Source organism: Lactuca sativa, chromosome 5 (genome assembly GCF_002870075.4).
Source record: "Lactuca sativa cultivar Salinas chromosome 5, Lsat_Salinas_v11, whole genome shotgun sequence".
Classification (NCBI taxonomy): domain Eukaryota; kingdom Viridiplantae; phylum Streptophyta; class Magnoliopsida; order Asterales; family Asteraceae; genus Lactuca; species Lactuca sativa.
Genome location: NC_056627.2, coordinates 25,986,127 through 25,998,005, shown reverse-complemented (window position 1 = coordinate 25,998,005; position 11,879 = coordinate 25,986,127). Strand labels below are relative to the sequence as shown.

General features: G+C 33.5%; 1 protein-coding gene across 1 annotated transcript; it reads right to left on the bottom strand.

Moving 5' to 3' along the window:
- Window positions 1-10,770: 10,770 nt before the first annotated feature.
- On the bottom strand, window positions 10,771-11,417 carry LOC111914988 (auxin-responsive protein SAUR26). Its single transcript, XM_023910690.2, has one exon. It carries the CDS (start codon window positions 11,328-11,330, stop codon window positions 10,857-10,859), a length of 474 nt encoding a protein of 157 aa, XP_023766458.1. The 5' UTR covers window positions 11,331-11,417; the 3' UTR covers window positions 10,771-10,856.
- Window positions 11,418-11,879: the final 462 nt, after the last annotated feature.

Here is an 11,879-nt window from a genome sequence, read left to right as displayed (position 1 = left end):
TCGATCGCCACGACTCCGCAGTCAGTATGGAATTTAGAAGAAGGTTTATTTATGTTAATCCATTCCCAAGACGAAGAGCCATTTAATTTCTCCTTCGTGCTATACTCGAGATACTCCTTGTGATGTTCCGCTTTCTTGTACTCCATAAATCTTACTATGTAGTTTATCCGTGCTAGTGTCCCTTCTTGTTCTTGTGATTTTGGTGATATTTCAGGGGTTTAGGTTTGATTCTGAAGGGGTTTGCTGAATTGAAAAAAGGAAATTGATAGAATGAGGACGAGGATAGAGAGACTAAAAATAGGGGTTTCAATATGTGTTAAAATCGTCTTCATCATTATGTCGCCGACGTTTACTGGAATTGGTCGGAATGACCCCTCATCGGAATCGGCAAGAGGCGTCGATTTGGATTTTGGAGAATGCAAATAAATCTCCGATACAATGCTTTTTGGGGTTTACTGGGATAGAAAATGAACCTTTGAATAACATTGTATTTATATGTGAATGACTATATTTATTTATGAATAGAAGTGTATTCATGTGTGATCAATGAGTGTATTTATTTATGATTAGGAGTATTCATTTTATGAAGAAATGATGATTTTTGCACTATTTTTATTTTGTATTTATTTATGAATAGTAATATATTCATTTGTGAATATAAGTGTATTCATGTGTGAAAGACTATTTATTTATGAATAATAGTGTATGTATGTTTGAATGACTATATTTATTTATGATTAGAGGTATTCATTTTTTGATTTTTATAAAGAAATGATAATTTTTACACTATTTTTATTGTTTGATGAAAAAAATGTATTAGATTATTTGTAAATTGATGTGTATTCATTTGTAATTAGAGTAGTACTAGGTTTTTTGAAAAACAAAATCATTTGTGAATAAAAGTGTATTGATTTGGGTTTAGATTTATTTTCATTTTTTTGAAGAAAAAAAAAGTGAAATAAGAGAAAAAGTTTGATTTCTTTAAGAAAAAAAATAACTTTTTTTATTTTAAAATAAATTTTGGTAAAAATGTTTTTTATATTCCATTAATAATAAAAATAAAAAATCGAATATTTCTTGTTTTTGGTAACCAGTCCTAAACTTAAGGGAATTTGATTGAATTTTATTTTATTTCAATTTAACTAAAATTTATAATTACTAATATACGTTTATATATTGATTGATTCAGAACTGTTCTTGCGTTCTCAACCTTTTAGGTGTTCTCATTTGATCATTCCCTATATATATATATATATATATATATATATATATATATATATATGGGTATAAACTTAGTGTTATAGTAATAATCAACAATAATATTTCTTAGCATAACAACGTACTTTCAAAAGCTACTAACTTATACCTTTGTGTTTGGTTAACATTTTTATAGTCGGGTATTTTTCAAAGTACAATGTTATAGTTAAAAATTTTGAATGAAGATGCCTGAATTGTAGTGTGATTTGAAATATGTAATTCATTAAAGTCCTGACCGGGTGGAGGTTGGTCGATGGTTCGGGCCTTCCCATTCCCTATTTTTTAAATAACATACCTAAATTATTGTAGGTAAAATATGCCTTTTTGGAATATATGTTTATATATAGAAACTAATGAGATTAAAATATAATTTGGAAAAGATTTTCTTCGATTTCTCACTCAACGGAAGCACCTCATTTGTCCGTTGGCCAATGGTTATTTGTTATTTAATACAAGTCTGAGCAAATCGAATAAGAAACAACTCAAAATCTCTCATTTCTTTGTTTTTTTCAGTCTTCAAAAGTCTTTCAAGTCACACAAGGAATACCAAACATGAATCAAGAAACAATGCCCTCGAGTCCCTGGAATCTATTAGTTATTGTATTCTCACAAACAAGGCTGAGATTTTTCCATCTCTAATCACTCGGATTTCAAGTATATATGTGTATGCTTCTACATTCTTAGTTTTTAAAGGCTTTATTACTTCAAGTGCATTAATTATATCAAAAAACAATTATTGGATTATGGGTATTGTGATTAGTGGTTTGAAAGTTTAGTTGTAAATGTGAATTAATTTGGTGGGTTAATTACTATCAAACATCAGATAATCAATTCTATTTTAGTATTAATGAATAATGATATTCAATTGGGATTTCCAATTTGAAAAGTAAAATGTTTAATGTTTTGGGAATCTCTAATTACAACATTTGACTTGAAAAAGTGTCTAATAAAAGATATATCATCCAAAAAACTACATGATATTATAATGTTTTGAACATGTTGGTTTTAATTATTCCGATAGTCAAATTAGCCAAAAATTAACCTCATGTTGCTGCTACAAAATAAAATATAATAGGTCCTTTGTTTTTTCATCAATCAACATGACTAATGTATTGTCTCAAAAAGTAACTCTAGAAAAAATGACAATGTATTTGAAAGTAAGATGCTATAATAAACAAATCAAAGATTGTACATTGCTCCAAATGCCATGTGTACAAAAAAAATAAACAACTTCATAAACAAACATAAAGATCATTGGGTTGATTATTAACATTGATTTGTCTATTATGAGTTTTATTTCTTTTACTTTAGCAAGGAAAAACTCATTTGATGATCTTCATGAACAATATATGTATTTTTTAATAAGAAATATATTTTTTACTTATCTAAAAAATTTTAAATATATATTAGAAACTACATTCATTTAGTAAATATATAAAATCGATCCCATTATTTTAAAATCCGTCAACCCAATCTACCGGTATAACACTAGTTTTGTAGAGGTTGGAACCAATCCATATTTTATCAAACAATTAAATGCTGAAAAATAATAATTATAAAAATCAAGTAAACAAATAATCCATAATTTACTAGCACACAGAAAGAAAATATAAATAATAATTAACTCGAGCAAATCAAATATTATCATTTATCTTTACCACACGAGTTTGCATGCATGTATAATCTGAAATCGAAGATCACGCACGTTTGTCAAATTTTGCTAGTTATTGTTGAAGTTGTTGTTTATTTTTTTTAATAATTTTTATTTTATTTTTTTGTTATATGTATATTTAACAAAAATAGTTGAAAGTTTTGGAAATATATAAAATTATAAAAAAAATTATGTTAATTTTGTTAAAGACAATTCTAGAAATTAGTTAAAAAATATTAACAATTTTTTTTAAACGCTACATGATTATAATTTTTAGATTTATATTTTTTATTCAAATTAAAAACTAAAAAATCGTAAGAAAAGATATCTGGTAAAGTTAAAAAGTGTTTCTCAAATTGCTCGTGGTTGTTTCACTAATTAAGGTGACTCGATAAAGCCATTTTCGCAATAACGATGACAATTTTGTGATAAATATGTAAAACGTGATTACTTTTTCATAATACAAGGTTTGTTTTGGTTATCTTTGTGATTAGTCGGACTAATCTTAATTTTATGCATAATTTTTTTTTTGAACCCGCAATATTATTAATAAAGAAATTTTTCCTACTAGCAAGCAGCTAGTAAGGATGTTTGCATACAGTAATTCAAATACAAAGAAGAGGGGATAAGACCCATGAATTCCAGTCTATACTACCTCTATCTCCTCTAAGTTTCACTCAAACATACGTTAATGACTTGGTAGCAGCCACAATCCTCTCCGAATTCACTTCAACTTTTTTAAATACTCGATTATTCCGAGCTTTCCACAAGGACTAGAAGGCTCCGAATAATATCATAGTTAGAATGTCCTTTTTGGGACAGTTACCCCAATTGGAAGCATAATCGATGATGTTTAATATTGACTAGAATTCATTGTCCGGGAGACCACACCAATGAAGGATAGATTGTAATACTGACCTCGCCATTATACAAGAAACAAGGATATGATCACCAGTTTTGTCTGATGCTTTACATACATCACAAATCGTTGACGCTAAATTAATTCCTCTGTTTTTGAGTGCCACCGCTGAAGGAATTTGATTTTGCTTCGCTCTCCAAACAAAGCCCATAACTTTTTTTGGGATCAAACGAAGCCATGGGAAGTTCCCATCACAGATTGGGTAGGAAGCCCTTTCAATTCTATCCCGAAGGGCAGCTATGCAGAACTCTCCATCTATAACAAAGGAAGATACCCAAGTATCGTTGTTCTCCTCATAACGCATTACGTCATCGAAAGAAATATTGATCTTCTCCAACTTTTTTCTGCTTTTTACTATATTATTCCATACACTACTCCAAGGGTTTTTAGCGCACAAACGGTTAGACTCTCCCATCAGTTTATGAATTCCGGAGATGATCGATACCCATAAGGAATGGGTCTCATTTTTTAGCCGCCACAACCATTTAGTTAGTAGTGTCAGGTTTAAAGATTGGATTGAACCGATACCCATACCACCAACTAATTTTGGAGCTGTCAACTTATCCCAAGCCACCCAATTAATACTATTTTTATAGGTAGGGCCTCCCCAAATAAATTTCTTGCGAATTTTTTCCAAGGAATTGATGACACCTGTGGGGGCTCCAAACATGGACAAGAAGTATGTGGGGAGACTTCCAAGTACAGCTTTAGCAAGAGTGACTCTTCCACCAAAACTAAGGGTTTTTGCCTTCCAAATTGAGAGTTTTGATTTCACTTTATCCAAGATCGGCTTCCACGCGGCTATACGATTCATATTAGATCCTATAGGGACACCGGGCAGGTGAACGGTAAAGCTGCAGGTTCACAACCAAGAGGTGATGCCCAGTTAGCAACATCCTAGGGTGGGACGCCAATACCAAAAACTTTAGATTTTGAGAAATTGACTTTTAGGCCAGAAGAGACGTAGAAGCATCTAAGTATTCTGGTAAGATTAGCGATATTTCGTTGTGACCAGTCACCCAAAAATAGAGCGTCATCTGCATATAGGAGATGGGATACACAGATGCTAGAATTTGGAATATGGACTTCGTCAAAAACACCATTGGATGTTGTTGATTTCATTGCAACATTGAGTCCCTCCATTGCAATGATAAACAAGAAGGGGGAAAGAGGATCCCCTTACCTCACTCCCTTTGACATCGTGAATTCAGCGGTAGGACTTCCATTAATAATGCTCGATGCTCTAGCTGAATCTAAACAACCTTTTATCCACGATCGCCATTTACACCCAAAGTCCATCTGCTTCATTATGGAATCAAGATAACCCCAATTAACTGAGTCGAAAGCCTTATTAAAGTCGGCCTTGAATAGAAGAATTTTCTTTCCATTCGACTTAGCCCATGAGCACATTTCATTTACAATCAGTGGACCCTCTAATATATTCTGACCCTCTACGAAAGCTGATTGCACTTCATCAATCACACTACCTATCACCTTTTTGATACGTAAAGCAAGAATTTTTTTTATAATTTTGTACATCGACCCAATCAAGCTAATTGGTCGATAGTCATCTAGTCGAATAGGGTCTTTGATCTTTGCTGTCAGTGTAATAAAGGAAGCGTTGCACCCTCTTGAGATTTTTCCCCACCTTTCAAAGTGTTTTACGGCACCGAGTACATCGCTTTTAATGATTTCCCAGTATTTTTTAAAGAATTTGAGGGGGAATCCATCCAGGCCCGGGGCCTTCTCGCTACCACAAGACCAAATGGCATTCTTTATTGCATCCATAGAGATCAGAGTTTCTAAAAATTCAGCATCACTCGGAGATAGCTTTCTAAACAGATCATTTCTAAAGTTTGGCCTCTTCACCCATTTTTCATGGAATTTGTTGGAGAAAAATGACACTGCAACGTTTTTCATCTTGTTGGGACTTAAGACCCATTCACCATTTACCAAGAAACCATGTATTTGGTTTCGCCTTGTTCTGTTGTTTACGTATCCATGAAAAAAACTTGTGTTCTCATCTCCATCGACCACCCATTTTATCCTTGATTTCTGCCTGAGGTCTAATGAGGCGAGTCTTTCCAATTCCGAAATTCTACTAAAGCCTCTAGCTCTATCCTCAATTTCCATGGATGACAGTTGTCTAGATTCTGCCAGTAAGTTAATCTCCTCCATTCTTTTTTTTGGTATTCAGAAGCTCTTGATTCTCCCTTTGAAATTCTATCGCCCTCTACTTCTTTATTTCTCCTTTCAGGTGTTTCAATTTACAGGCCAAATAAATATCAGCAGCCCCAAAACCATTGAATTCCTCCTAAGCCTTGGTTACAACCTGCTTAAAACCGGAGAGTGGTCAGAGAGATCTTTTGGAAGGGCCATGGAAGAAGCTATTGGAAATTTATCCATGAAATTCGAACAGACCAAGATACGATCTAATTTACTCAGCTTAGCACCAAATTGTTGAAAGTAAGTAAATCTACTTCCCCCCATCCTAAGGTTATGTAGTTCAACCCTCTGTATGAAACGATTGAAAGAATCAGCACTCGACTTGTAGAAGATCGAGTTGATTCTTTCTTCAGGTCTCCGCAGATCATTGAAATCACCAAGAATTATCCAGGAAGCCGATTTTGATTGTTTCAGGTTTAATAGATCACACCACAATTTCGATTTCTCAGAATTTGTTTAAGGGCCATAGACATTTACGATCGCTAAAAGACCTACAATAGATGGGCATGTACCAATCGTTACTAGGAAGTACCTGGATTTGATCATCTCCTTTATATTGAAAAAAGTTGAGTCCCATACTGTGAGTAACCCCCCCAATCTACCAACCGCATTAACGAAATCGAATCCGTGATTATCATTGCCCCAACATCTTGAGGTATCAAGTGAGCGTTGAAGGTTGTTTAGTTGAGTTTCTTGAATCACCATGAGGATAAGGTTTTGGGATCTTCTTAATCTGCAAGCCCGGTCGACCTTATGGCTATCTCCCATCCCACGAATGTTAAGGGTCATAATATTCATTGGGGCATATGGTTCTCGCTGGCTTCATCCATGACCTCTGTGAGAATGGGGTCTTCGATATCAATCTCGAATCCGAGGATTTGACCAATCTCCACTGTCTCATCTATTGGTGATACCAAATCAGGGGAATCTGGTAGAGGTACCTGTTCGGGGGGAATTAAATTGGGGCTGTTTAGATCGAAGGATAGTTGCCTTGAAGGATGTTCAGTACATGAATTATTAGCGATTCTACGCCATTTGTCAACCGAATTGCCTGCTTCGTATCTGGACATCATGTTTTGGTAACTTAATGGGTCCAAAGTCGGGGATGGCCCAATAGGCGAGGTGATACCAGTGCATGAGGGAAAAGGCCCAAAGCAGCCCGTAGTTGCTAATTTTTCAATCGAATCATATTGGTCGTTTGCCTTGTTAATTAGGATTGATTGATTCCCAATGTTTGGGTCCACCTCGTGATTGTGCTCATCATTAATTGTCACCATATCAATAAACTGATTATTTTCAATTGGCTACAAAGTTTGACTGTCATGTCACAATGTGACTTTAGGACTTCAACTGGCTCCTCAACTTCCACCCTTTCAAATTCTGCATACCTGTCGGTCGTTGCCGGGACGACGACATCACCGGTGTCTTCCTCTTGGATTTCACCTTCTTCCAAAATCTACTCCTCCATGTTTATCTCTGTGTCAACAAGTTCAACAGTGTCTTTGCATCATCATGCTCGATAATTTCAGTTAAGCCATATGGTCCAGTTGGGAATGGAAACTAATCAAAATCACATTCCATTACCCCGACAGTGAAGATGTTGTGATTATTTTCCACTGGAATCTCCTCATTAATCCTTAACCTCTTCCCAGCCAAGATGTAAATGCTTCCAAGGGATAGATCCTGAGAGCTTGGGAGGATCTTCACTGGTTCTATCACTTTACCGAATTCACCAGCGATTTTGGCAAAATTTTCTTCGCTCCAGAGCCTAACAGGAAGTCCAACAATTTTTAACCAAGCAATTCGATCAAACTTTCCATTGATTGTATCTCTGGTCTTGAAGTCCTTGAACCATTCACCCCATGTAGTCTTCATTGCTAAGAACTTTTTGGTTTCAGACGGGGAACGGAACCGGATGCCAACCATCAGTCCACCAAGATACTTCATACCGTATGCCTATTCGTTACCCAATCTGAACATGAGTGGAACTCGCCGTAATTTTTCGAGAGTGTGAGCTTCTCCAACCAGAGTTAATGGACAGTGAAGCCATTCCGCCATTATTGAACCTTCAAAGAGTCACCGGTTTTCTTGGCAAGGGAGGTGGTGGTGGTGACGAATGACGGAGTCTCCCAGTCGTGGCTTCCAGAAAAGATCTACCATCACGAAATGATTGTCCCGTAGGACTATGGCTATTCTGGGATTTTATCATCCAACCTTCGCCTGGCTTAGTCGTCACCTTCCTTTCAAATTTGGCAATATTAACTTCCAGTATATTCCCCGCACACTTGATTGATTGTAACGCCGCTTCCAATTCACTTTCACTATTTACCTTTCTGAATCTAACGAAGGCGAAATTCTTCTTGTTTGAATCTCATTTTGTAGCCATGTAAACGTCGGTTAGCTCTCCATATTTGTTGAACATCTTCCAGATTGTCTCTTTATTAGCACCGTTCGGGATGTTTGATACAAACATAGTAGTAACTCCTTCGTGATCCCACCACTTATCCGACTTTAGAGTTCGCTGGCGATTTACCACGGTCCATTCGCTGGTGGTTTTCATCGGGTTAAAAAAAATAGTATTTTCTTTTGTAGTACTATTATGCATAACTATCGTTATGAAGATTAATAGGTAATATGTGTAACATTTAATGATCATTTAATAAAATTTAATGATATTCTAATATACTAATAAAATACATGTCATCCCTTAAATACATAGGAACAAAAAGTAAAAAGATATATTTAATTTCTCTTATGATTATTACAAACTTATTATATTCCGATGATCATATAAAGAAGATTACATTTGATATTTTACTTGTTTCTCGTTTAATTAATATTGCTTTTAATCAGCCAAGTTTTCACAAACTAAAACTCGACAAATATATATATATATATATATATATATATATATATATATATATATATATATATATATATATATATATATATATATATATATATATATATATAGAGAGAGAGAGAGAGAGAGAGAGAGAGAGAGAGAGAGAGAAAGAGGTAAGTTTAATTGAGAAAATAAAAAAGGTTGAGAATGGGGGAATCATTCTCAGCCACTCATTTAATCTAAGCAAAAAAAAAAAAAAAAAAACACGATACCAAACTTGTAAATATGATAATAACTTTCAATCTCAAATACGTAACATCAATTTCTTTGTTGAATACTCCAAATTGGAATTTATCATATTCGCAAACGAACTCAGTTGGAATCGGAATTTCTTCGCTATTCATGAATTTGGAATCGCAGTTTTGGACTCGCAGTCACAGTCGACATTGAAGGACTCGGAATCGGTACTCATAGGTTTCCAATCAAATTTTTGGAAATAAAAATCAAAATGTGAAATCGATCAGACATAAGATGTCGCATCTGAAGTCAGAAGCTTTTGAAATTGGAACATATATTCTAATAAGAACAATTTGCGTCTTGATTATTGTAATTACAAAGAAATTTGGAATCGGGATTTCAAGGTTTCAAAATTGAAATCGGAATTTTTGTTGGAATGAAATCAAAATCGGAGTTGCATTCTTCAAAGTCGAAATCGGAAGTATATGATGATTTAGAATTGATAACTTGAATCGGAAGTATCATGTTTTTAACATTTTTAAAAAAGTTAACTTGTATGCACTCCAACTGTTTGATGAAATGCATAAACTAAATTACCACGTTATATTCACATATGAATATGTTTTCTCACCTGAATCAGTATATGATTATTAAAAACACAAAATAAATATATAAGTCTGTATGTTATTCATATGTGAATAACATATAAAAATTATATATATTTGTGAAAATACATTCTAATATTCATAAGTGAATATATTCACAAGTGAATATATCTTGTAATATTCATATGTGAATATACTGTGTAATATTCATAAATGAATATATTATCTAATATTTACAAGTGAATATACTATGTAATATTCACATGTGATATACCATGAAATACTATCTAATATTCACATATGAAGATATCATTTATCATAAGTGAATGTACCATCTATTCACAAGTAAATATACTATGTTAATATTCACAAGCGAATGCATCGTCTAATATTTAAATATGAATATATTATATTTATTATATGTTATATTCATATATGAATGATTCTTAAATTGTAAAAAAAAAAATTAATTATACTTTTTATTTATAAGTGAATAACGAATGTACTGCAATAAAGCTGATGCATTTTTATTCAATTATGAATAACGATAGTTGAAAATATAAAATAAAATAATTTTTTTATTTTATCTTAAAACTATATCAATATGGATGTCTATTTGTAGATAATAAAAAATTATGAATTTTGGTATATTTAAAATCATTTTTCGATAAAAATAATTTCTTAAAAATTAAAAAAAAACGAAAAAAACTATGTTTTTGTATATATTAAAGTAATGATTAGCATAGTTTAAAAAAATATGTTTTGTTGGAAAACATATGTCCATTCATTTCTCATTTCCGCTGGTACGACAGAGATTTTGCGGCAAAAATAAATGAGTGGCAGAGAATGATTCCCTCATTCTCAACCTTTTTTTTCTCAATTAAACGTTTTTTTTCTCTCTCTCTCTCTCTCTCTCTCTCTCTCTCTCTCTCTATATATATATATATATATATATATATATATATATATATATATATATATATATATATATATATATATATATATGTCCATTCGAAGCAACCCAACAAAATACAAATAATACTCTTTTTTTTTTTTTTTTATCAAATTTACTACATATTATTCACAAAAGTAATTAGAAGCATATATATATACAAGTTAATTCATCTTAACCAACCGCGAAGGTGTAAGAAGTCCATAACCACCGTAACCTTTGACCATCTGATCGCCGCCAGCGTTAATCAACCGCCGGCTTGGATTAAATGGACTACACGATCCATATCTCAACTTGCGAGGCTCCATTTCCATAGTCTCCATCTCCGCCACCACCCTGTAAAAAAGATCCACTTCACATGGAAGCAGTATCGGGCCGGGTGTATCATACCCGTATTCAACTTCCGCATCTTCCAAAAGCATCCTAAACAACGGATGATTTGCGTATTGCGTCTTCACTGCAAACCACTGTTTCTCTGGTCCAACGTACACCGGAAAAAAACCTTCCGGCGCCACCTTCTTCTTCCTAATATTGCAAAAACCTGAAACGCCAGCAGAGCTAGGAATGGTTCGGCATCGCTCCCATGTCTTGATTAGGAAGTTTTTCTTTCGCAAACGACCCTTCACTGGGGACTCCATGAAAAACAACTGAGTACTAGCTAGATAACGGTGTGATTTAGGGAAAGAAAGTGGTTTCTGTGTTTAATTTGTAAGTGTAGTTTTGAGTTGGAGGACGAAGCTTGAAGATTATATATACATATATCTGCGTGCAAATAGATATATTGAATGTAACCTACACAGAGAAGAACTGAACTGGGTGGTAACTACTATATTATTATTATTAGTCAGCCCGCCAGGCGCCAAATTTGGATGATGAGGACTTGTTTCGTGCCTTAAATCAAATTCAAAGGTGTGTACACTTCGGCGTTGGGATGTGGCAACCGGCAAGTGGCAAATTTTTTGTAGGGTATGTATTATAATTTATAATTATAATTATAGAATAGATGATTAATTCGATCGATATGTTTGTATTGTCTATTGTTCGGTTTATTTTCAAATTCTCAACTCAAATTAAACGAAAAAAAATTATCCAACTTGGTAATGTGTTTATGCGTGACATGTCAACATATTAGACACGAAATTACACAACATGAATTGTAAAATGGGTTTTGGATATCAAACATGCAG